Source organism: Trachurus trachurus (genome assembly GCF_905171665.1).
Source record: "Trachurus trachurus genome assembly, chromosome: 2".
Lineage (NCBI taxonomy): Eukaryota > Metazoa > Chordata > Actinopteri > Carangiformes > Carangidae > Trachurus > Trachurus trachurus.
The window spans coordinates 4,643,381-4,670,445 of record NC_139914.1 but is presented as its reverse complement, the minus strand read 5'-3'; the positions used below and the strand labels follow the sequence as shown (position 1 = coordinate 4,670,445).

The following is a 27,065-nucleotide window of genomic DNA, read 5'->3' as shown; positions in this document are numbered from 1 at the left end:
GTGCCCTTCAAGTTGCTAATGATTTCATTTTTTTCTGTGTAATTCCTCCCTTTAAAAGGTTAAATAGTCTTGTAATGATTTAAAGTTTTAAAATATCAATGTGCAGGATTTCAGGGAAGATTGTACAGCAATTAATTGAGTCAGTAAAACCTGCATCTTGTACTGTACTATTGGTGAGTTGCTTTACGGTCTGTGGATGTTGTGTGACTGCACTCTTTCACTGGTCTTTCACTGATCCTTGAACTTTCTTCTGCTGTGTTTAATTAACTACACAAATAAATGTATTAATTATAATCCTTGACCTCCTGGATCTATAACTGTAGATGATGAAATAAGTGAAGTGAATGTGCTGAAAGTATTTCCCTCCAACTTAATTCAAAGTTTATTCATCATGCGTTGCCTCTTTACTTTGCTTTTGTTAAAAAAAAAAAAAAACAACAACTCTTCTTTACATCCTGGCTGGGAACTATCCAAGTAATAGAAAATGTTTTTTTTAAGGATACGGGTTACTGATCATGAGTAAAATTACATTTTTCATGCTGTATAATAGAATCTCCACAAAATATAATATCCCATTACATTAAAACCTATATACATTTCATGCTTAATTAGGAAGGGAATGCAATTTACAGCCCCAAGTAAAGTGAATACTGTAGCTGAGCAGCCATGTTGAACTCTGACAAAGTATCACTAGCTCATAACATCTGGCAACATGTGCACAGTGGTGCCTCGTAGCTACGCATCAACTGTGACGTTAAACACTACTGCTGCTATCAAACAAGAGGCAAAAAAGCTTCTGGTTTAAGTATTAATGAGAGCGGGTGAACATTATGTAAGAGCGGACAGGAGCTGTCTGAGGCAGAAAAGTCTGGAAACTCCTGCTTTTTCGGCAAAATTAGGTTGATGCTACAATCGCCTGACGTTCAGCATCATCAAAACAATGATCCTGTGATGAGCTATCAGAGAAACAGGAGACCCCCTCTGGCCTGGCTGTCATCCACAAGGAGGAAAATGAACTCCTGCTCATTAAATCAATAAAAAAAACAACTGGATTGGACTCAGATGAAGGCATCCCTGAGAAAGCGCCTTCACGTTTTTTGCGAGGTCACAGTGACCTCTGACCTTTGACTAAAGCGAGTCTACAGAAATTCCCTGAAGGTGTTACATGCACAGACAGACAACCTGGAAACATAACGCCTCTGGCCACGACTGTCACTGAAGAAAGAATAATTCATGGAGCATTAAAGCAGCTTTCAGACTGATGTGTGCACTGAATCTCATTTTGTCTCCATTTACAGGGCACTCCCCTGATTTTACACATGAAGATCAGATCAATTTAGTCATGAGGCGGACTGCTCAGTATGTTAAAAACAGATCCATAACGTCCTCTGTGGCCTTTATCGAGGAAGAGGAGGAGGAGGAGGGGAGGGGGGCTTTCAAAGGTGTGAATAAACATCCTCTGATGATGTCATCAGGGTTACCTCAGCTGAGGCTGGGTGACTACATATTTATAACTGAAAACCTGTGATACAGTCGGGGACATTGAGTTTGAAAGACATTAGCACATTTTTACAAGGGGAGGGTGTAACAAAATAAATCATGCTCCCTTCTAGGAAATGTAGGAGTCAGTGTTTCCAGAGTTTGACACATACTAGACACTAAAATTCAGAATATCTCCGCCTCTGCTGCTTCGAATTTGACTCTTCCCTGTGATAGAAAATTAACTATTTCCCCTTATTCTGCTAAAACAAATGGACTTCAGTGCTAATTTCCATTTCAAATAAGAGATTCCATAAGCAATTATAAAATTAAATGGCTGTAGGTTATACAGTAAGAAACTGTGGGTGGTCCTCAGTCGGGAAAAGGTGAGGTAACATAACGTACAGGATTTCCAAGCACCAAATTTGAATGACAATCTTAATAAACACACCCCCGAGTTCACCGTTCAGCATTTCGTTAAGGTTTTAAAGAACTATGAATAATTTGAAGGCTCCATGAGGCTGTGAAACGTCGTGGTTGTCGTTCCGGTGTCCATATTAACAGATTAGAGTGGAGTGGACACACTGCCTGGATTTGCCCTCTCGCCTATTTTTCACGCATTAAAGGCGAGACCGACACGTGCGCTTTCCAGCAAAAAAAAAAAGAAGAAAAAAAACTGACAAGGGAAAAGAGCCGTTGACAGGCCCATTGAAATTGTCACCGAGCACATAAAACTGACATATTTCACTGTCATGTTTGAAAGTAAATGTGACACAGACGTGAAAAACTGAGAATATTATGTTTTTTTTTAACCATTTTTGAACCTTTTTCTACCAAAGTTAGCAGGTTTACTTGTGTTTAGCAGACTGGCCCCTTAACGCTTCAATGCAGCCGTCCTTGAGTGTATCATGAACAATAACTGTGGTCCAGGAGGACAAATGCTGCGTAAATGCATCAACTTGCAGGTGTATAGAAGACAAACTCTATTTCTGAATGGACTTCTCTCAGTCATTTTTTAGCATTGCGGAAAGAAACGACACAGTCTTCTTATTGATCCCCTATCGCATCAGCAGATTCGGCCTTGTTCAACAAGATGCACAGTCGAGCCCTTACAAAAATATTTGAGGTAAATCAGAGCGAGCTGGACACGAACTGCAAGCTGGATGTATTTTTCCTCAACGGTGATACTGTACATATATTTTTAATATCTAGAGTCGACATTTTACAGAGTTGAATTTTAGAAATGAAAAACTTCTCCCTTCAACTTTCCAAACAGCACAATCACATTTCACTGGGTTTTTTATCATCACACTGTACAACAACTTTCCCACATTATCCCTCATCTGACTCCATAAAATTCACCCACCCTCCTACACAAACGGATACAAGTGGGCTCCATAAGTACGGCAACAACATTTTGATGTTTTGGTTCGGTACTCTTGATGCTCTGGTTGTGAAAGACACAATGGCTGTGAGATTTAAAGGAAAAAATCCGCCCACAGATCCTCCCACACTGGTAGATATCCAACATCAATCTGTGATGTTCAGCGCATTTCAGGAGTTATTTCATAATGAAAAGCATTGACATTTATTTTTGTTGTCAGTCAGCCTGCCCTATCTGGTCGCACCTCGGTTAGTCATATCCTACATTTCCCACAATTGTTACGCTCCTTCCTAAAAATCCAAAAAGTCTGTAACTCCATTGCACTCTGATGTGTTCAGGCAGAAATATTGTCATTTCTACAACAAGTCTCTGTTGTATCAGTATAAAAAAAGAGAGAGAGACTGCTTCAATTTGAGGCTCTTTCCAAGGATATTGAGTGAACAAATAAAGAACAGCAGGGAACCTCAAATACTTAGGAAGATCAAGATTACTGTCAATAACATTTCATATCATTATCATCATATCATTTTTAGCCTACAATCACCCTCACTGTCTGTCTGCATGTGCAAGTGCAGTGGTGGATATATGTGGATGTTGGGGTGAGCTTTAAAAAAATCCACCGTCTTTTAAGCACATGTGTGTAAAAATAAAAATCGTTCAAACAAAATGCCAATAAAAAAAATCCTTCAACAGGTGGTTTATGCTACATTTTGATGGAAACCAATCTCACATTACTGCTTGAAGGGTTTGTAACAACAAGGAAGTAGAGATTGATTGATGATTGATTTAAAATGGTTTCATGTTTTAATGCTAATTCATGACACTGTGTAGAGAAAAAATAAAAATAATGAATGTAATAAGTATGGCATCATGCTCTACAGTGCAGTGCAACAACAAAAAATGTTCCTTATATCTAATCAACAGGTGACGAGTGACTTTTCACCAGGGACACAACACACAGCTTTAGCTCCAGTCTGCATGACATCCTATACGTGGTCATGGAGTGCAGATTAAAGAGTCTTGTCAAATATTCTTGTCTCAAAACAAGTCTGTAGTCAAAGCATTATTACGACAGCTGCTGGAGACAGTATTTCCATGGAGCAAACATCCGCTTTATTCTGCAAGCCACATTTGCTATCAATCAGCGAGAAATGAGGAGCTGCTTACCTTTATCTGAAATCAAAGACCTATTGTATCAAAATGATTAGTTTCCAGTAGTGAATCAGCTGCTATTATTGTAAGAGATGGTGAAACGGGCTTTATCTCCTTCTGTTTTTGGGGAAGATGAGTCTTGATTTTAAATCTATAAAGACCGTCGGGGTGAAAGCTTAAGTTGGAGCGAGGACTTCCAAACTCTCACCTGTTTGTTAGAGGCAGGGCTCTCTTAGTAAATGTTTTAGTGGGAGAAAAATGGGCCAAGGTCGGAAGTAAGATCAATCATTGGCCTGGTACAAAGACCCTAAATTAAAGATTAGATGTAAGATGGTATCACAGACCACCTGAATAATTCCTGTAACTGTCTCTGGTTGTTTATATCTGTACCGTAGGTAAACTACCTAACTCGGCTGCACATCAAACATGTCAGTTCAATTCTGCTTCCAGATTTCCTACATCTGTTGTTCTTACTGTCACACTAACACCAATTGAGTAAGGTAGCTGTCCACATGCTGCAGCGTGAGCCAATTGACTCCTGACCCACCCGTGTAACAAAGCAGTGCCTCCCAGTGTTCCTGAATCAATATGGCTGCTCCGCAACACAGGGGCAGTGTTCAGATTGGCTCCCCCTGTGCTGACCTTCCGGCAAAAACCCAAGTGTACATCGACTGGTCGGGAAGGCGAGTCCCGGCCCGTTCCTGCAGCTAATGCTCACCATAGCCAAACACTTACAGTCCTAAGGGCAACTGAGAAAATTTCCCGTGGACTGGTAATTGCTTTGAAAGATATAAGCTGGACTCTATCTGACCCTCTGAATTTAGAATATATTCACATACACTCTTGACATTTTACTTGCTTCCTGAGCCATGTAGCTTTGGTGGAAATCACATTTTACCCATTGCACCATAGAGGTGGGGAGGAGCTCCTTACTTTAAAGCTCCATTAGGCAAATTGTCTGAGTAAAAATGCCATTCTATTAAACTAAATCACACACTGGTGCAGCAATAGAGAGAAGAATGTGTTATGCTACACATTTGTTATGCATGCCTAGATGAATTTCTGTTAAGTGTGTTCACAAACTGAGCATCTTCATCCGCAGGAAATGGAAGATCACAAAATGTCAGAAACTTTGAAGTATTGCAATAAAAACTGAGGGGTTTAGTAAACGTGGAAGGATTTTATCTTGCTGAAGAATGTTGACATTCAGGATTTATTGATATTTAAATGGTAACTTGTGATTTTTTTTTGTAAACAAAGCTGTTACATTCAGTTTCTCATAAAGAAGCATTGTGAGTGTCATTAAAGCCTGATAAATACTCCCTGTAAAGTAAAGTGTAAAGACGAGTGTTGAGTAAAGATTCAAGAAGCTGCTTGTGTTCTTCTATGAAATGCTCAGACAATAGCCTTGAGTTGAAAGCGTCTTCATAGCAATATAAATCAATATTTACACTCTGCAGTGGTGGAGGCGAATGTACCGCTGCACACACACAGTGGGACAAACCCAAAGGGGGTCTGCACTGGACTCCAATAGAGCCACCCAAAAACAAATAACAGAACTTACTATTTATCTGTAGTTCTATGTTTAGTTTACGAATTTGTGCATTTCCTTTCTTGTTATTATTGACTGGCAAACTGCTTACCGTCCATTCCTAGATAAAGCAAACTCCACACCCTCTCTTTGGAAAGGCATCAGGCGCTGCAGGAGCTTGTGAGGAAGGCCTGACAGTTGCTGTGACCATCTTGTATCACAGTGAGAGGTCTGTAGGCCATTATCATCCATTTCCATTAGTAAGTCCTCATCAGTTTCTTGGTTCTTGCTCAGTCAGCCAGCTGGGAAGGGGAGAAAAAACACAGTTGAAACACAACGTCCATCTGAATATTCATGTATATGTAGGCTAATTCAAGTAAATATTAACCAAAGCATCTATAGGATACAAGAGCGCATTCCTTTTACTTTGTATATTGCTGATTTAAACATATTTTATATTAATGGTAAGTAGCATCCCTCTGCTGTCCAGGAGCCCTGACAGGAGCACCATTATTAGAAGCTGGATGATGCAGCATAGTGGACAAAGAAAGTGTGAATTTTAGATGAGATGGTAAAAGTTGCCTGTCTCAGCTGCCTCCAGAACCTGCTACAGCATCTCCTTTGTGTTGCCACACCTGGCACAGTTGTGGTCAATCCAGGACACTAATAACCCCACAGAAATCAGTACTGTGTCAAAATGTAAAACTGTCCAGATCGAGGAGCACAAGATGCTGTCTACAGCTGAGGACACACGTCATGAATGTCATCATTTTTTTTAACTATAAAACTTGTTTTATTTGTTTGTTTTGAGTTTGTTTTAAGACGCCTATCATCTCTCTTAAAAATCTATAACTTTCAATTGATTTAAAGCACATTAGCATCTTCTTTTCTGTATTTCTACAATGCTTAATTTTGTAATAACCAACAAATTAATTCCTAAAGGCAGTATCTTACAGTTATAGGCTATAATTATAACTATATAACTATAGCTATATATTCATTTAGAAAAGGAAAAATATTTATAATTCTTTCCAATGTGCTAAAGGACCTACAGCAAACTGAACAGTTGCACACAATAGCTAAAAACTTGGTAAAAATGCAAATAATCACATGTGTTTGTGTAGCATCCTTAGCTAGCGCTAGCAACACAAACCGGAAGTTGAGTGACATGCTTGTAAAAAATAAAAGCACCACTCGTGTTCACAACTGCTGTCTCTATTATTTTGAATGTTCAAACCCGGAAATATATTTTGGTTCATATAAATATTGTGTTAAACTCGTGAATGTATTTGGACGTAAGGTGGTTAAACTCATACAGCTGCGTAGCTGTCAACTTCCTGCCTAGCAACGCCGTTTAGTAACTAGCAAGCTAACGCAACAGTATCTCCGTGTTTGTTGTGTTGCTCCTCGAAAAGACGAGCGAGTGGCCACGGACTGTTGTTATTGTACGACTCCGACAGCAGCAACACTATTAATTCATATTACATACATTTTTACATATTTATGTTATAAAATAAAGGGAGGGAGCAATGTTATTTCACGAAGTGCGTTTGCCTACCCGGGGATACAGGCGACTCGTCTCTGCTAAAACCAAAGACTGTAAAAAGAAACTCATGCAGGTCGTTCAAGTCTGACGTCATGTGATTGGAGGAGGAGGAACCTCAGTGAGGCCAAAGACGGTTCATTTATTTAAGATTATTCATAGATTTTATCCATCCATTGACCACATTGTAAAAAGATTTAAAAAGACATTGATGTGAATTTTACTTTCTGTTCTGCACATGCTGAAACTGTGACCCATTTGTTTTGGCTTTGCCCTATTGTGCAAAAACTATGGAGTGATATTTGTAATTTTGTTGCTATCAATGTTGATGGTGATTTCCTCCCTGCTCCCTGACCTGAAAAAAAAAACAAGGAAAAAGCCAACATAACTTTTATTATCAACCTTATTATTTTAATGGCAAAATTTCATATTCACAAATGTAAGTTCATTAAAAAAAACAACCTTCCTTTACTGCTCTTAGCGGTGAGCTCAAGCAATTAACCTCCATCAAATTTTCAAGCAACCAGAAAGCGACTAAGGCTATCAATATATGTGAAAACTTGAACATTTTTTTGTAAACTTATAAATTCCCCCTGGCGTATAATATACTGTAGATAGCCTATACTTTGCTTTTTTTTCAACTATCTTTTTATTGAAAACAAGGTACAAAGAGACAGTAATATAAAAAGACAATATTTTTGATTTTTCTCAGAACACATATACAAACAAACACCCCCCACCCAACCCATTTTTGTAATGTGAAACAAAGTTTTGAATAAAAAAAAAAAAGTGGTGGTGAGTGAGAAGCAGTGGGCTGCTGGTGCCTGTAGGGGGAGCTGTTACGGGAGGGAGTACAGAGGGAGGGAGGGAGGCGTAGAGGAAGGTGGTGAGGGGGTTTGGCAGGTAAATGCCATGGATGTATTATATTAAACAATGCAGAGATGTCATTTCTTGGGCGCTTTTGCAATAGCCTACCCATATTCCGCCATCAGGAGGCGCTTCCATTGAACCAATGCGTGTCGTTACTCTCTTTTCCAGTGCTCTAGGGTGTACGAGTCTCCTATGATTGCAGTGGAGGGTGGGAAAAGTGGTCGTGGTCGTGGTCTACCATGGAGCAGGAGCAGAAGCAGGAGCAGGAGCAGGAGCAGGAGCACGGCCGTGGACTGGAGGGATCCCAGGGCACGGTGTCTTGGAGGGCTGCTGAGAGTGAGGAGATCCGTAGCAACTGTTCATGAGCCACGTCAATGAACTGGGTCAGCAGGGCCTCTTTGTTCCATCTCTGGATCTATGTCCACCAGGATGACATCTGCAGCTGAGGGTCGACACCGAGAGGAACTGTTGGAGGATATTATGGGACAAAATAAGGGAACACACATGGAGCCTGCATTTCTCACGGGCATGCCACCCAGTTATTTCTTTTAGTGAGAAAGTCTGTACTTCACAACATCTGTTGTTTCATTTCAAATCCAATGTGGTGACATGCAGAGCCTAAATCATGAAAATTGTGTCACCTTCTAAATATTTCTGGACCAAACTGTAGACATTTTTTGTTACCATTCGTTTTTAGTGGTTGTTCTCTGGTGACCATTGGCCTTTCCTGCTCTTGGTCCTCTGTTCTCTTGGTCAAGTCAACATCGTCAGCTTGATTCTTTGGGGAGCTTGAAGTTTTGGGAATGAAAGTCTTCAACATTTCAGAAAGATTACGAACAGTCACAGCTGCATTCTGAATGGCATCCTTATTCCTACAAAGATAAGAGAGATCCTTTAAAACCTTCAGCTCTTCTCGCAGCCGAAACTGTGCGGCTGCCATGCCAGTATTCCCTGAGCACTCCTGAGCATTGCAGTCATTGCAGTCACCCACTGTATCTTGTCCTCGTTCAGCATATGAATATTATTTGAGAAACCACAAAAGTTATGGTTCTGGTGTGCGTCTGCCAAAGGGAGTTTTATGGTTATGATCTCCACAGCAAAAAAGTCATATCTGGAAGAAACAATAACATTCTCATAAATGAAAACTCAGTAGATAGGACATGCATGTTCATGATAAAAAGTGTAACACTGTAAACAGTAATCCCATTGGTCACAAAAGTGACCGTAAAAAATATTTCCAGTTGAAAGGCCCTAAAAATGTTAGTAAATGGAGTATCAACATATTTCCAAAAAATACTTAAGAAACTTTCCTGATCACAAATGTGCAGTTTCATATGTTTAGTGTAAATTGCCACATGATCAGAGCTGATTACTTCCTGGTTGCACCATCTGAGGAAGATGGCTGCATCAAAGCCTCGACAAAGAAGGTCAGTAAAGAAGGTTGACATGAAGATAAGAGAAAGATTTTTGGGACACATCATCTTTAAGGTGTCTAGTATTGACATATGCATCACCACTACCCCACTTCCACCCACTGTTGGTGAAGAGGCAAATCTCTCTACCCACCTGTACCCACCAGAGCAGCCGTGGGCAAACCTTCCCACAAAGGGCCTTGTGGCTGCAGGTTTCTGTTCCAAACAAGCAGCAGCACACCAGACTTGATTCATTTCATCTCAGTCTTCAGACAGTTGATTGGTCAAACTGTGTGCTCTTGATTGGTTGGAACTAATATCTACAGCCACGTAACCCTTTGTGGAAGAGTTTGCCCATGCCTGCACCAGAGGGTCCAGACAGATGAGCCAAGGACCAAGTTGCAACTTGCAGGTGGTCAAAAATAAAATCTAGACATTCAAACAAACTTCATAACATGGGTCATTGACAAATAAGGGTTGGCAAGATGAGCAATTCATCAATTTTCTTAAAAAACTATTTTAAAAGCTTGCATCAAATTTGTTAAAATGTGCATTTTGTAGCCATGTTGGTTTTATGTCTTTTGAAATTACATTTGAACCTGAACAAAAGTAAGACTGAGGTCATGCAGGTTACCTCTATTCTGAGTGACCCCTAGGTCAATAAGTCAATATTGCACTAAAAATGTACATTTACACATTTACAATGGTAAAAGTACACTAAAGCAATATTGCACTAAAATGTAAATCCAATAACAAAGTTACAATATGCATGTCTCAAATTTTTCACAAAAGTGACAATGGCAATGTTGATAGGCTCTTTTTGTTTTTGCTTGTTGTTTTTGATATGTAAAATAGTCACACTAACATGTGATAAAGCACACAAGCATCTGTTATGTATGCTGGCACTGGTAACAGTAAAAAAAAAAAGTTTGATAGCTATGATGGATACTGTGTCTGGGAAAAATTTGGGATTAAAAATTTTTCCCAGACATGGGACATTTACCTTGTGATAGGCAATATCGGATAAAGATCTTGGCAGGGTAGTCTACTTTCTTGGTTTGCAGAAGGAATCTCTTCCTGTTGGAGTAGGGATGCTCACCATCCTCTTCAGCCTGAAAAAATGAGTTGTGTTACCAACTTATCCAACCTACAATTAAAATCAGATCATCCATTTCCCGCCACTGTATTGCCAGTACACCACATTCCTAAAATATGAGATTTACTGGGTCACAAATGAATGATCGTCTTGCTAAGACAAATCCATAAACTAATAGCAAAATCAAGTAATCATGTATCTATAAACAACGTTTTTCTAGTTAGACGTACGCTGTGTGTTAGCCTGGTCAAGGCCAGACCATTTGCCTTCAGCATGAGCAGAATTGAATGTGAGCTCACGAGATCAGGAGGCCTCGCCAGGTTTATGAATACACTATTCCAGTATGATACGACACTGGGAGTAGTAGCGGACCCCTACTGACGTTTTCTTTTTTGAAATTTCAAACTTTATTGTGTTCAAAATGTACATACATTCTCAAACAGGAAAACTGTTGCATTCTTTTTTTCCAAACCAATGGAAAATTAAATCTACAAGGCTTGGTACTGAATAAGTAAAAAGCTATTTTAAATGTGTGGAAAAATAAATAAATAATAAATAAAATAAAAGATATAACACAAGTTGAAGGCATTGTACTTATTGGGACTCTTCATAAATAAACAAATTACATCGTATTGCAATTTCCATCATACCATTATTTTTTTCATTTCCATCTGCCAGTAAATTTAAGGAACTAAAATATTTGTTTAGTTCATTTTTAAAACAGATTATTGACGGGGATTTACTTTTCCATTTACAACAGTGTATATGGTATTTGCCCAAAAGTAATACTATATTTAACAAATTTGACATTTTTGAGGGGGCATCTTCTTTCCCTACATTGAAGGGGATAGGGAGGGAGTGATGAGTGGATGAACGCCCCTACGTGCCGTGCGTAAGGGGCTGACGTCATACGTACGCTTCTCTCCCAGGCTGCTGCTGCTGCTGCTGCCTCTCCTCCTTCACTCTGCCACAAACACTAGCTACTTCACCCTCGGTAGAGACAACGGCTGTACCGACACCGATTGTAAAAACCTAAGCGGTAAGACGACATCCATCATCAGACATCTGCAGGAAACCCATACAACACTGACAGCGCCGGTTTAGCTAAAAGGAGAACAAACACGTTCACCGGATAGTTGTTGTAATCATGTAACACGAGCTTGTTAGCAGTAAACATCTCTCTTGCTAGTCCGTGACAGCTCGGGGCGCCGGTGTTTGGCCATTTTTTTTAAAGGCGTTAGCAAAGCCACAATACCAGGTACTTACTAATGGTTAGCCTAGCCTAGCCCCGACACGATCTAGCGCATTTTTTTTTTAGCTCAATATATTGTCTTCTTCTCCGGCAGAAACACACACACACCTCACAAGCAGACAGACATCGTGTCCAAATTGCAAGCGGCCATGTTTTTAATTCGGCGTTCGTCTGGAGAAAAAAAAGCAGCAGTTATTTATTAATAATGATAATAATTAAATAATAAAACGGCAGAATATAACAACTTTAAAGGCCTGGTCCGGCTGCTCCTCTCTCCGCCAATATGCGATAGTGAACAGTGTGTACTAAGGTTAACTGGTAGCCATTTTCAATAAATTGACCTTTCATCTCATCCTCGCGTTGCTTGGCGAAATGTCTTAACGGCCGAATTTCAGCTACCGTTATATTAATTATCATACAGCAATATTACCTGTTGTCGGTGGTTTGTGGGCTTACCGACATTTAGGGAAACATTAAACAGCCATAATTTGTAAATGGAGTCTGGTGAGACGAGAGGAGGGAGAGTAGGAAGCAAAAAACTAAGTGGTGCATTCAAGTCCCACTGCTTTCTAAATGGTTTATTCACACCACCATACCTCATTATGGTCTCCTGTCATTATGGTGCGTTGACAGCATGCCCGGTGCCTGTACCATTTTTCTTCTAGGACTTAAAGCATAAGAAAATACATATTAGTGAAGCATATTCATTAATAAAACACACATAATGCTGCACACTTACCTTACTTACTTAAGGTGCATTAAGAGCCCAGCTGGAGACTTTACCAAATAAGAATAAGATCACTATCAGCAAAATTTGTGTCATACCAAGCAAGTATGATATGAATTAAAATGAATGAATGATAAGGTGTAGATATGCAGATGTATTCAATGTTAAAGCCTTCCTTGAGAGTATGTGTTTTGTTAGTTACTGTTGCTGCCAGACAGATTTTAAACGCAGCAAAACCTTGGAGTAAATTTATGTCGGTTAGACGTCATTCATTATTCATCTAATAACTCATTCATGTGCTTGTTTACCCACTAACCATATGCACTTTTCATTGCAATGCGCTACTAACCTGACCAATTACCAGCTCGCATATAGACACAAGAAAAAAAAAAAAAAAAAGATGGAAGTGAAAGCGTACAAGTTGCTACCACAGAGGGCTGAGTATCATGATGGTATCGTTTTCATTAAGGTGCCAGCGGAGCCTGGGTGGGTGGAGAGTGGATGCTGGTTCAGTCCCTGCAGCTGCTGTTTTAAGAGAGCCCAGACGGTGGTTGTTCATCTCTACAGGTTTGGCAACTGTGCAACATACACTTTTCTTAATGTTGTGTGTGTATGTGTGTGTGTCCTCGATCATCTGGGCTTCCTACAGGGGTTATGTTTCCAAATGCTCTCTCTCTGTCTCTAAAGGCTTAAAATAAATGCTAATAATTGTTTGTCGAAAATCTTTCACCCGCTGCTGCTGCTCGGGCCACTGCGGCGGCCCCTCTGTTGACCATTCATTACACAGGTTAGGGACTATTTGGAGCTGATGACATTATCAGATATTGAGGCTGAGGATGCTGTGTAATAGCTTTCACCAAAGATGTGGCCCAGTGACTAAATAATTCATCGTCTTCCAGGGGGGAGAGAAAAAAAAATCTCTCTTTGCTATAATATTTGGTCAGGGCCATTAAATAATTCATCCGCCTATCCATAAATTGTTTGTTCAATTGGTGACCTTTTCATGGGATTAAGGAAGCACAATAATAAATTCTTCAGAGACCCCGGCATAACGAATGGTACAATTATGAGGAAGGATTGGATCGGATCGGTTGTCGCAGCCTGGTCTTGGTTGCTAAGTGACAGCAGGAACTTTTCCACCCACTGTGTTTGCTGTTAAAGTCTGAGTGACTGAAAGGACAAAAAAAAACAATCACATTATGGCGGTCTAGACTTCGGCTGCGCTCTCCGGACCTGTTTTGTGACTTCCTGTGTCTTTGACAGCCTGTCAGTCACTTAGTGATGAAAGTAAAGCGTCATGAAGTAGATTATTTCTCAGAGGAGCGCAGTTATGTTATCCACGCTTCTCTCTCCTCCTCTGGACACGACGATGCTTGATCTCGACTGGGATAAAGAAGGGAAGCGGGAACAAGTGGAGGCCCTCCTATTGTTTTAACTGTTAAATCCTATGAAAGAGATGAAAAGCAGGAGGTGAGGGGTGTGGTTTCATGCACATGCCTCTTATTTTTCTGCAAGCTTATCTTTTATAACGTTCCCCCCAAAGCAAAAATGTTACATTGCAGTGTTTTCACCGCTCGGTCTCAGTAATGGGTGGTAATTCAGGTGGTGTCTGCCTGCCTCTCTGAGTCAGTGGGATTAGCTGTAGCCTTGTCTTCCTTCCTGCGCGGAAAAAGCAGGGTGCCAGCTGAAATGGGAAGGTAGCCCAGCGAACAGCTCGGCCTCTCAGCGGCCAGCGCCTCCCCATCGACTCTCCACCTGGTCGTTGAGCACCTAGCTGGCCACAGAGTAGACATGTCGCTCCCGCTCCCCCCCCCCCCACCATCCTCTCCTCCTCGCTGTGTGTTGCCTCTCTTTCTCCTTCGCTTCCCTCTTTTCGCCTCCTCTGTGCCTTTCTTCGCCTTTTCTCTCTCTTGCTGCTCTACCACCCACCCTCCCCTTTTTCTTTTCCTTCCTCCTCATCTTCCTCTATTCTTCCTCTCAGTCTCTTTCTATCTATCCCATGTCCCTGACTGCCCTTTCCTCCTCCTCCTCCTCCAACCTCCTCCTCCTCCTCCTCTTCTTCTTCTTCCAACCCCCGCCTCCATCCTAAAGCGGAGTAGCTAATGAAGAGCCCCATTTAGCCGGTGACTTTGGTTCAGTCAGTGCTCCGTAGCGCCGGCCCGGCCTCGGCTGCCGTGACTGGCTGTTCGGGCTCTGACATCACACAGGGGCCAGCTGTTGATTTGGCGCTGTCTCCAAGGCTGGCTGGCTTGATGGCTTGTGGCAGGTAGACTTGTGCTCGCACAGCTCCCTCCTCTCCCTCCCTCTCTCCTCCTCTCTCTCTCCTCCTCCTCTCTCTCTCTCTTTGTGACACCCACTCTCCCTCACCCTTTTCCCTCACACTCCCCTCTCCCCGTCTTAACACTCTCACTCAGTCGAGCGAGCGTACAAGAGGCAGCAGGCAGCTGCCGAGGAGCGAGCTGGAAGGCGACTGTCTCCAGCCTCCTCTCCAGCAGATAGTGCCTCCTGTACAATGGAAACTAAACGGTCGAGTAGCAGAAGGGATGGAGGGCAGAGCTGCCGGGCAGGTAGGTCCTGCAGCCTCGCTAGCGGATCTCACATGCCTCTTTCTCATTCCTAATTTCCTGTCATTTTTTATTTCATTTCTTCATTTCCTTTGTAGGCTGTTCATTTATCTGCTGTTTATTGCAACATAAAGTGAACACATGTCCTGTTTAAAAGCTGTCATAAGAAGAATATTCAGCTTTTTCTCTGTCTTTATTTTATTTTTTTATCAATGCATGGCAGCGAGTCAGTAAGCAAGTGTGCAGCCTTGTTTTCCACCTCTTTTTGGCTTGTTAAACTCAGCATAATGTGAGATTTGGTGTGCCGACAGTGGGCCGTGTTACGCAGTGAGCTGAGCCAGAGCTTTTCTTTTTTTTTTTCGAAATCTCCACGCCGGTTTTGCCAGTGCTGCTTCTGCTTTTCATTACCGGGGATAATTAACCAAGATGAGCCAATAAGAGGCTCGGCTCCGCATTGTTCTCCAGCCAAGCTCATCCTCCGTCTCCCCTGTTTCCCCCTGGTTTGTTCTGCAGGTGTTGCCTGCAAATGGACTTTTAATGACTCTGGCAGACTTTTTGAGTTATTCCTTTTCTCATAAGGCTCCGTAGCTTAAAACTGCTAGACTTGCATGTTAGTTTTCGGTGTTTATTGTCTCTCCTCTAATTGCCTAGATTGATATTCCCTTGAAGCTCTCCTATGGGACAGGTAATGGATTACCTACATGCTCTGCTGTGGATTTAATTTATTAATGCTGGCTGGCTGCACCGCAACCGCGCTCACACCGCCTTGTGCGACCTGGAGGCAGAGCGAGCAGCGCAATTAGAGGCTCATTTGTGCCCGTTTATGTTTTTTTTTTTTTTTGGTTAATTCAGTCAGAGCTTTTACAGGCGCTTCCTTTAACTGACTCTGCCTCGGTCGCCTTGAAATTGAGGCGAGCAGCGAAAGTGGTATAATTTCATAGGCTTTACACTAATCGTTTTTTGGGTTCAATTATACAGCTCCCCTGTCAGTGCTTTTCTTGCTTTGCAATTAGGAGAAATGGCTAGAAAATGGGAGATTAGTTACTCAGTTAAGCAAAACACCGAAATCAATTTTATTGTGGCACCGTGGATGTGAACCAGCATTAGTAACCTAATTAACTGTTTATGCGATGTCTGATTTTATTTGCCGGGGTGCACGTTCCTGCGCTCTGTGCTGGAGCTGACTTATTCCCCGGCTGTCTTTGTTCGTTTGTGTGAAAGTCGGCAATTTTAAAACCTGCAAAAATGTTTGCATGTGTGTTTCCCGCTGGTTGGCATGTTCAGTTTCAGAAAAGAAGAGCTAAGAATATAACCGGTCAGTGAGAAGAAGCAGGTGACATGAAGCTGCATCCCTCAGGCTTTTTTGTCTCTGAATGGAGCTCTGTTTAGCATTCTACATTTCTGCATACAATATGCCAGCTGTTTGGCTCGGCGCCTGCTGTTGTCCTCTTTTTATGTGACACTCGTCATACGCAATAAAGCATGAATTAATTTCCCCCAACGCACGGCGCTTAACAAAAAAAAAAAAAATCATCGGATCCTTTGTGATGGCTCTGGAGCGGGCGAAAGGTGATGGCTCGTTCTCCTTCCGCCCCGTGTTTGACTCATCTCCTCGCTCCTCGGGGGCCAGGAATAGAGCCGGGGATGGAGCAGCACATAGAGGGAGGGACTGAGGGTCCTTCACCTCCAGTTGAGCTGGTTGTAGCCCAGACAAAAGCCCCCCCCTCACCCACCCACCCACCTCCCTCCACCCACATGCACGCAGAACTGGGCAGAACAGAGCAGAACAGAGCAGAGCAGAGGTGTGGGAGGGAAAGGTCAGCGTTTGCAGGAGAGGCAGGTGTGCGTGTGTTTGTGCTTGTGTGAAGGGGAAAGAAAATAAGTATACTGGAGAGTGCTTTTTGCTTTTCCTGTTCCCGTGTGCGTGCATGTGTCCGTGTGCGTGTGCCATCACCAGCAGGCTCTTATGCGCTTCACAGTGATTGAGAAATTTCTCATTAGCTTGCCATCAAACATAATTGTCCGTGAGAGTGGTGCGTTAAGAGCCTCGGTGTATGATTAACTCGGCTCAGTCGACGGTCGCCCTCGTGACCCCTCGCTGGGATGTTTCTTTTTATTTTTTGAGAATTAATTTCCAACAAAAAACAAATGCGCACAGACTTTTGTGATTGTATGTGTGCAGGTTATTATTATCTATATTAATATTTTTAATTTTGATTGTATGCAGAGCAGAAGGATGGTTTGGTGCATATTTGTGTGTGTGTGTGTGTGAGGCTGCAGATACGCCATCAAGCGTGGCGATAAAGGTGGTGTGACACTGAACGATGCCTGAGGGAGCCTCTTTAAGGTTGCTGCGCTCTGCGGCGACTGTAATACCAATGAACCACTCCCTGTCAGCCACAGCACAATACTGGAGGACGCACACAACCACAGAGCGTCCCTTACAAGTTCACTGCTGCGTGTGTGTTAGAAGCTGCTGAGCATGAATCAGAAGGTGATGTCTCCCTCTGTCCACGTCTGTCAAAACATTTTTTAGGGGGGTGAGCATTGTTTGCGCCATTAGCATTCATAGCGTTGTCTCTACCATACTGCACACACACACACACACACACACACACACACACACACACACATGCACACACACACAGAGCTCAGTGTGAAGTCCTGCAGCCAGCCAGCTAAGCCGCGGCTGCACTGTCCGCTCAGCAGCTCTGGTCATAAAACCTGGAGCGCCCACGGCCGTACTCAGCCGCACCGCTGTCAGAGCAACTTTTACACTCTGCGTGTGTGTCTGCGTGTGTCTGTGTGTGTGTGTGTGTGTGATAGCTGCGGGACCCACACCAAATTACAGAGCAGCCTCTACACATCCCCTATTCCAGACGTTGAGCAGGCGATCCTATTGCGGCAGCTTGAATCGGCGCCTTCAACGAGGAGCAAAATGTGGAGCCACAGCTCAGAGATGATTCTTCTGTCACACATGAGGAACCGTGGAGAAAAAAAAAAGTGCCGGGTGCATTTAGAAAGAGATAAGAGGGGGGGGGGGGGGGGGGAAGAGGAGCAGGGGGTAAAGATAAGGGCATCTTGGTTTAAGAGGAAAGAGATATAGGCGATAATGTCCGACACAGTAATAGATTACCTGCCTGCAAACTGCACATACTGGGTCTTGCACTCCCCAGATGTAATATTGATGAATGGCCTCCGCCTTGGGCGTCACTCGACCGTTTGCCAATGCCAAGTAGAAATGTTCCAGGCTAAAGGGGGCGGCGGGGGTGTTAATATTCAAGTTTCAAGACTGATTTCCTCTTGGACTCACATTACATCGCCGCGTTTCCGTCTCGCATGTTAAACAGCTGTAGATCAACATTAATGAGCGCCGTTAATGTCTCCCCGTGAGCTTCAACAGGAACAAAAGCGATGCACCAAATGGCGACCGTTCCGTGGCACGTCGTCTCGTCTCTCCCACCCATCATCATCACCATCATCATCATCATCACCATCATCCCGGTCTGCAGCTCTGGCTCGCAGGCCGCGGGCGCCGCGAGAAGGTAGATTAGAAAGTGAGCAGGGATTCCACTTGACCTTTTTTGTCTGGCACGGAGGGGGTCGCACCAAGACCATGTAGGGAGCAGCCGCCAGGCCTTGGCACGGTCGGGTGCCAGAGTCAGCGTGGCACCTCGCCTGCTCACTGAGACGAAGATTAGAGGAGGAGGAGGAGGAGGCAGAGAGGGGAGAAAGGCAGACAATGAGGAGCCGGACGTGGGTCAGTTATGGACTTAGCTGTAGGAGAATGTGTGAAGTGATGTGTTGCAGAGCTCAGACAAGCAGCGGTTGAGGTGTCTCAGCTGCTTTTATGTTTTAAATATGATCATTTGAGCCAGTTTTCTGACATCTAATCGATCAAACAATCAATAATGGAGTACACAGTCAGCAGATGAATCAATCATAAAAATAGAGATAATCTGATCTTTAGCAGCCTCATTTAGCGGCCACATCTGCAGCCATGTTGGACGAGGCTGGTGTTAATTAAAGATCAGTAGAAATGTCATGAGAAGTTCATGGAGAAGCAGTAATGAAGCTGGAAGTCATGTGTCACCGTGGCACCGCCAAAAGTCTTCCTATTTAATCTTGTGTCAATATTTTTGCTGCTTTGTTGTCGGCGGCGCGTTCAGATGTTTGCCCTGCCCAACCGGCGTCGCCCCCTAGTTCAGCACGGAAAAGGAATTTGCTGGAAAATAGAGATTGTGCGCTCGGCGATTTGAAATTTATGTGCCACCAAATGGCAGAGGATTTTCAGCTGAGAAGCGCTATCTTCCCCCACACTGTTCTCTGAATTCCTAATGCTCGGTTTTTTACGAGGTTGGCAGGGGTGCCTTCTCCTGTTGCCTCCGCCGCTCTCCCATCTCTGTGTTCATCCATTATTTATGGCGCACAGGCACGCACAGGCCCAGAAATACACGCTCGCCACAGTTTTACTTTTTTTTTTTTTACTTTTGACTGGCGAATATGTCAGAGTTGCTGACATCCCGTCTGCTGTCAGTCCACGCGACCTCGGTGTCAGTGGCGCTACGAAACCTCTGACCTCTCAAACACCACAGCGCTAACCCTGCGCCTCTTTCATCCGCAGGTCAGCAGGGGTCATGAGGGCGCCGGAGGCCCCGGTCGCTGTTCAGAGCAGCTGAAGCAGACATGGGCAGAGAAGTCTCGGATGGCATCGGTAGGCTCAGCCTCATCGACTTCACCAGCCACATCCTCCTTTGCCACAACCACCACTGGCTACGTATCAAGTACGTGTAACTGTTTTTATTACTATTTGACAAGAATAGTCAGTCAGGGAACATGATGAACTTAGTTTCTTATGGAAGTGTAGCATGACTTTGAACTGAATTTAAAGAAAACTACCAAACAAAATTAAATTCCATCCACTGTGAATATTAGGATGAGCCTAGATTGAAATAGTTGGTGGAGCTAAATCTAATCAGTGCAATTAAACCACTGCAGAACAAGAGAACATAATGAGATATGGTAATTATAAGAGCACCCATCAAATCTCAAATGGTGGAAAACTTGATTGGAGTCGACGTGTCGTATTTTAATTTGAAGAAAGTTACAGTCTCCTTGTTGCTCCACACAGACCTGAAGTTTAAGTCTAAAGCTATTCTTCCTTGAGTCTCTGTATTTGTTTTATTTGAAGTGTTGATTCATGAGAAGATATATTATTTGGGTTTTTTTTTTAAAGCTGACTGACCATAGAGGTCTGGTGACAACAGGTTGGTGTCAGCCAATCAGAGGAGAGGGAGCTCGGCCTCTCCTTTGACTGGCTGACTGGCATATTTCAAGAAAATGCTCAGAGTAAGCAAATCCTGCAAGGCTGGGTGGTGGGTCCTGCTGGGACAGGTTAGGGGGGGGGCACAGCTGAAGGCAGTGACATCACAAAGTTACAAGTCCTGAATACAGACTATTTATGTATGGACTAAGTGCTGTGATACTTTCACAGTATTAATGTAACTTAGACTTGATCTATAATAGACAAAACTAAGACCTTCAGTTACATGCTTATAAATAATAAAATAAAAACAGATGGACAGATCTACTATCTTATTAATTATCTCTAATGTTGTGCTTCATAATTGCATCTCTCATGGTGACATTTCACCTCAGATTCATTGAGATGTGGAAACTACTTTATCAAACCATGAAAGTATAGAGCAGCAGGATGTGTTGTGGTCCTGTTATCAGTGTTGCACCAATTCAGTATAATGTGGTTTCTATTTGAATCTTAAAAGAAACTACAGTAAGACTCTGTGTTTGGACACTGAGACGTCTTTGTGTGGCTTCGGTGCAGGTTAAACACAAAATCGGTAAAGAAGTGCAGGTGTGGTGCAGGAAGTAACTCTGCAACACTCTTGCACTTTTTCATCAAGTTTTCTGCTGATGAAAGCGCCTGGCTCTCATCGCACTGACTTTATTATCCATAATACGGCGTTACAACATTAGGGGAGTCATAAATATTATAGACATAGATATATGTATAAGAAAAACCCAGTGATGTCCGTTTTCAGTCTCACTCCTAAGAGACCAATTTGCTACTGCCTAAACTCCCAGACGTTTCTTTAATGTAATGGCACGGATCAAATAATGATCCATATTACTTATGCAGTCAAAACATCAGGGATTCTAAACAGGCACACGGTGCAATTACCTCGGCCATGAGAGACGAGATGGTGAAATTCAAATGCATCAAAGTCTGAAGCCAAATTTAGTCCAACGCTCCAGTCCCATGATGAAATGTGTTTGGAAGAATGAATGATTCGGTGAGGGACAAAATAGCTATCCATCACGAGCACGGGCTCTTGAAAATATCTGTCCAATATTGCAAATCTTCAACTGAGCGACTCAAGAGAGTTCACTCATCAAAATGTCAGCAACAGACACTAAATATTCAAAGGCGTGCGCAGCACTCTGGAGTATTAAGCTGTTTTCCTTCAGAATGTAAAAATAATGTAAAGCAGCAGCCGGCGTTGCTTTTGTCAAACCTCTGACAGGTCGTTGAAATTCAACATCTTGACTCTCCAGCCCTTCGGCTAAATTTTAGCTAACCTCTCATCCTCACGTGGCGTCGGGTTAGCGATACATTTGCCCGGCAGAGGAGCTCAGGAGAGCAGCGGCCCCACTAGAAGTCAATTACTCTGACATAGAGGAATTGGATGCCACCTTTTTTTTTTTTTTTTTTAAAGAGAGTGGCTCCCGCTCGCTGTCTCAGCTCTTTTTGGGACGGAGATTAACAATCAGGTCTCAGCCGGCCGCTTTTGCCGCTCGGCGATCAGATAGGAAAATGGCTCTGATCACTGCCGGGCGAATAGGTTGAGGCCCCCGCTGATTGGTGAGGGCTGAAACACACACACATGCAGCCAGTCACGTAGACACTTGAGCACAGAGTAAGTGCTGTCATGTGTGGATCCAGGTTTGATGTGCAAAGTGAATTTGATGAGCCCATTTCTAATTAACCTATTAATCATAGCTCTCATGTACCAGATGTCTGCCCTGCCTTCTTATATGTGTGTGTGTGTGTGTGTGTGTGTGTGTGTGTCTGCATGTGTGTTTTCCCTGCATGGGGTCTGACTGCATAATTAGGGCGTATCAGCAGGATGATCTCGCACCATGACTTCAACATAGGGAGGTCGTGGCATTACACAGATATTTCCCTACAACAGACCATAGGTGTGAAACGGCTCGTGCTGCAGCATCATGATCAACAACGTTACGTGAGGGTCTTTTATTTAGAAAATTGAAAATGAACCTTTGTGCTTGGGGGCAACATCAAGATATGAGCCGTTCACCTTCATCATGTCATTGCAGAGATACTGTATCACCTTTTATATTGTTTTGTGCTATTAATTAAAGTTTTGAGTGAGTGCACGCACAGATTCAATTAAAAACTTTCTGTTTGGGGATGTAAATCAATGGGAACAGCTAATTAATTTACAATGTTTTTGGATTTTCAAAAACACGGTCTAGTCTGCATTTTTCACTCATAATGAATCATATATTTTTTTAAATATCACAAATTAAAGTAAGTTTAATGCAAAATGAATTGGCAGCGGGAGTGGATCTGTCAAAGCGATATTGTTTTTGGGGCCCCGAGTGTAGACGGAGGCTGTAATCTAAAGCTGTCTGATCTCATAGGAGAGAACCGTCCTGCTGTGTCTTGTCCAGTCATGTCCATTGTCTGGTGGTGAACAGCTGCATAGCTGAGACAGACAGTAGTGACTGATGACCCTCTCCTCTTTCTGTCGCTGCTACTTCACAGGCCTCTCTCTCGCCACACTCACTCCCGAGTCTCCGAGCACAGGTGTGACTAACAGCATTAATAACGGCTGAATTACATTTACAGCCACGTCATTACTGACTTACATCTGCGCTTTTCTTTTCCTGTAATAATAATAACCACGCGACGCATCCGTCATGTCCGACAGCTGCTCGACGTCTTCGTTGTCGTCGTTGTCGCTGCCGCGGCGTCGAAGCTTTGTCTTTCAAAATAAAACCGACAACAAGAAAAAATAATGAGACAAAGGAAACAGCCGTTATTAAACACTTGTCAAACCAACATGTGGATGGCACGGCAGAAGAAGAGCAGGTGTTTTCCTGTGGGCCGGCTGCTGTAACGAGCCAATATGGACAAGTAAGTTTAATTTCTTACTTTCTGGATAAACAGATGTTATTTAGATGTGTTTATTTTTCCTTTTATGGACATTTATGTCATAACAACACACTGTAATCTACATACAGGCTGTTTTTCAAAATGTAGACCCATATTATTGCATCATAGCTGTCTGTATTTTTTATAATAAATGGGCAAGTTAGTTATTATAAGACAAATTAAATGTCCCTTTTCATCTTTGTCACAGTTTTTAAAGGCAAGGAGCATGAAGAAGATGATGATGATGATGATGAAGATGATGCCTCCACACTCCAATTTCTCAATGTTTTTATTTTCTAACTCCGCACCAGCAGAGCGAGAGCTGCTCCTGCTTTGATCTTTACCTCGTTCAATATGTTGATAATTCTGCATTTGAGAAATGATTAACTTGTCAGGCCGTGTTATTTCTGAAACGATAAATCAGATCCAATCTGTGAAAATGTGCACAGTGATGGTGGTATTTACACATTCACAGCCAGTTTCATGTGCTGTTTGAAAAAGCAAATTAAGACACGGAAAAAGACTGAAATATTCATAGAGAGTAAAAAAAAAAAATCTTTTAATGGCAGCTCTACCAATGCAGAAATTTGAGACTGATACTGACAGAAGTGTTTTAGTTTGAATACTCCTATAATGATGTATCCATATATTTTACATTTAACAGTCATAATAGGTAATGAGATTTCACCTTTAATACTATACAGCTACTATAACTTGTTTTGTCTTTATTTGTATGTTCCTGTGACTTGAGGCTTGTAAATATGAATAAAAGATTATAAAAATCAAGATCTACAACCTGTGTGTCCTCTTATAAACCTGTATGTTTTAAACATTTCAGATTTTGCCAAAAAGAAGCGTCCTTACAGACAATATTCCTTCCTTTCAGGTTCTCTGTATTTGCCAGCATCTCCCAGTAAGACTTTGCAATGAGAATGTCTGATACCGCTGACACTGAAACAATGAAGGTTTCCGAGGCCACCGACCCGGCGTCATCTCCAAACGACAATGCCACCAAGTCTGAGGTTTCGGAGCAGCAGAGCCAGAGCGGCAGAGAAGAACACGGCAGCAACAGCAACAAGAGGGACACCCAGGTAAAGACGACTCCCGTCCCCCCTATAGAAACTCCCCTGTACGGCCTCTTTCTCCTCCACTGGCCGGTTGGCATTGTATTGACTAAATGATTGAGCTCTTTTGTGAGAGAAAGTGTCAGTTTCCTCGACCCTACTTATAAGAAGCTAATCGTGGAGGGTTTGAGGTGTCAGCAGCCGGATCGAACTCGGACTGAGCTGAGGGCACTTGACACTTTACCAGATATTTTTTCACTTTCCTCCAACTCCCACCGCCATCAAAATTCAGTAGCAGTCAGCGTCAAACACAAACTGCCCGGGGGATCTCCTGTCACCTGCAGCATTTCAAGATGATTTTCCCGGCTGCTTCAGCAAACCAAATTATCCCTGAAAAGTATAATCTGCTCAGACTGAAATAATAATGCGGGGCTCGACTCTTATTTCACCACAGGGTCGGTCAACTCCCCGTCCTGCCCGGTCTGTTGAGAAAGTTGTACAAAATCATTTGGGCTTGCGAACAAGTGAAATCTCCTGTATCCTCCATGGGAGGCGTTTAAGCGGTGATCTGCTGGGGATTTGGGACAGCTGAGATCACTTTCAAATAAACTGCTAATTAATTAGGTCTCTGTGTCATCGCTACAAATGTGCTTTGGGACCGCAGAAAATTTGCACTTGTTAATTTGGCTTTCAAAGTAAAAACTGGTGCTGACTGGTTTGTGCCCGCAGATGAGCGGAAATAATGGAAGGAGAAAAAAAAAAAGCAAAAGAGGGCGACACAATGAGAAATCTTCCAAATCCAAAGTGTGGTCAAGGCAACAAAATCCAGGAAAGGAAAAGGATTGTCTCTTTGGCTGCAGCCTAAAAATAGGATTCAGGCCAATCTGGCCTTGTGGTCGGAGGCAGGCAGAGCGAGGGAGTCAGGCAAGCAGATAATCTGGAGCTCAAATCCTGGCTTATCTAGCAACTTCCTGCGTCTTTGTTACCCTGAGGAACAGAATGACACCAGCATGGGGGAGCCGCAGCCGAGAGGAGGGGACCCGCGAGTAAGAGGGAGGGGAGGGAGGAGGTGAGAGGTTGTAAGGAGGAGAGGAAGGTAAAAGGGACACGGCAGACATGGTGTCGAAGAAGACACATGAGGGGAAGCAGAGGGAGGAGGGAAAATAAGCAGGAAAAATGATTTCTCCTTAAATCATTCCTCTAACTACTGACTAAAAATAACCAGCCGCACACCAGCAAGGCTGCGAGAGAGACGGCGTAACTTTTTGAAAGATGAAACGTCTTCCTTCTCAGAAATGAAAAAATCGACTTTGTAAGCAGTAAAACGCACCATTACTCAGTTCAATACAGTCCCGGCTTTTTTTTCTCTCGCTGCAAACAGCATGAGCACTAACTTTTGGCAGCTGGTGTTAACTCACAACATAGATACTGCTTTTTAAAGTTTTTATGAGCGGTTTCCACAAGGCCGCCACTTCTTTACTCCAGTCAGTCTGTCAGCGTGTTCACAGGCCTGTTTGCTTTCTTGCCAAGAGTTTTAATGAGTTTCAGGTTCACAGTGAAAGATGACCAAACTCCAACAGTTACTCCCTAGCTTCCAGTCTTAAAGAGGAACTATGCAGGATTGAAGTATGCTACATTTTTACCTTAATTAAACAGCTTTGGAGTAATTGTGATGGTTTAATAAATGGCATGGCATGGCATGGCAACTTGTTACGAGGGAGAATGGAGGCACAGGCCTTCCACCTAGCGTCTCTTGGCTGAAAAATAACTTTGCAAGATCATTGTCGCACCCCATAAACCGTAATTCTTGTTTATGACAGATAAGACCACACAAATATACACGTTGTAACGTTGTATATGATGTATAACATTATGTATGGCTCTATTGATAGATTTCTCGCTGGCGTTGTTGAAAACAAATGCACATGGCCAAGAGGAGGGTTAGCAAAACAGAGGAAAAGTGACCAGTGTAATTACCACTCGTGGCCACAGTGGCTGCTGTTGAGCGAAAGCTACGACAGCACAGAGGAGCTGACGGTGTCGTTTCTATACAGTTTTTCTTCCGTTATGTTCAGACAATAAAAGAAATAAAGAGACGGGCAAGAAAAAAAAACTGTCAGTTCATATCACTTCAATTAAAACGCCGTCGTTCAATCCCCACGTGTCCCTGCCTGCCTCCCTGTAATGTTTTTCGGGACCTCGTATCAAGAGATGCTGACAGCACTTAACCCCCCCCCACCCTCCACTTTCCACCCCCGACCCCTTTCCGGTTGTAATTTCCAGCAGCAGAGGAGGTGCAGCGAATTCAGTCGCTCGGTGTCGCCCAAACTGCTCATTGAACTGATAATGGAGGAGGAAGGGGAACGGGGAGGGGGGGGATGAGAAACGATGGCGAGGTGGAAAAGCATTCCTACAGAGGGAGAGAGGGAGGGAGGGGGAGGGTGGAAAGAGTGGGTGACTTTGCCACCATCTGCCTCCAGCTCCGTCCTCTGCGGCAGGAGGAGGAGGACAGGTGGCTGGTGGCCGTCCTACTTCTGCTGACTTCAGCCCTTTCCCTCTCTCTCCCTCTCCCCCCTCTCTCCCGTTCCTTTATCTCCTGCCGGCATTGTTCATTCCCCACCGGCCCCACGCCACTCAATTAGCCGGTGTAGCGGTGCGCTCACAGTCCCAGCCCTCCCTCTCCTCCTCCTCCCCCTCCTCCCCCTACATCCATATTACCTGATGCAGAGACGGGGTGCGGCAGGTCACAGGCACTGGAGACGGGGCGAACACTGGTCCATTACTGGGTTTTTTT

At 43.2% G+C, this 27,065-nt stretch overlaps 3 protein-coding genes across 4 annotated transcripts in view; 2 read left to right on the top strand and 1 right to left on the bottom strand.

Annotated features, from left to right (window-relative positions):
* The window catches only part of zranb3 (zinc finger, RAN-binding domain containing 3), a 72,724-nt gene extending 65,571 nt beyond the window's left edge, over window positions 1–7,153 (bottom strand). Inside the window, exons 1-2 of the mRNA XM_083992097.1 lie at window positions 7,105–7,153; window positions 5,659–5,848 (exon numbers count right to left, since the gene is read on the bottom strand). Coding sequence (XP_083848223.1) covers window positions 5,659–5,804 — 146 coding nt within the window. The 5' untranslated portion in view covers window positions 5,805–5,848; window positions 7,105–7,153. The remainder of the gene's footprint in view (window positions 1–5,658; window positions 5,849–7,104) is intronic.
* The window catches only part of pspc1 (paraspeckle component 1), a 188,878-nt gene that overhangs the window by 30,493 nt on the left and 131,320 nt on the right, over window positions 1–27,065 (top strand). The gene's annotated exons all lie outside the window — the stretch shown is intronic.
* LOC310996740 (R3H domain-containing protein 1-like) overlaps window positions 11,383–27,065 on the top strand; it is a 43,619-nt gene continuing 27,936 nt past the window's right edge. For both annotated transcript variants that reach the window (XM_083986199.1, XM_083986198.1), the window contains exons 1-4: window positions 11,383–11,506; window positions 12,916–13,013; window positions 19,635–19,794; window positions 24,094–24,298. In XM_083986199.1, coding sequence (XP_083842325.1) covers window positions 24,134–24,298 — 165 coding nt within the window. In that variant the 5' untranslated portion in view covers window positions 11,383–11,506; window positions 12,916–13,013; window positions 19,635–19,794; window positions 24,094–24,133. The remainder of the gene's footprint in view (window positions 11,507–12,915; window positions 13,014–19,634; window positions 19,795–24,093; window positions 24,299–27,065) is intronic.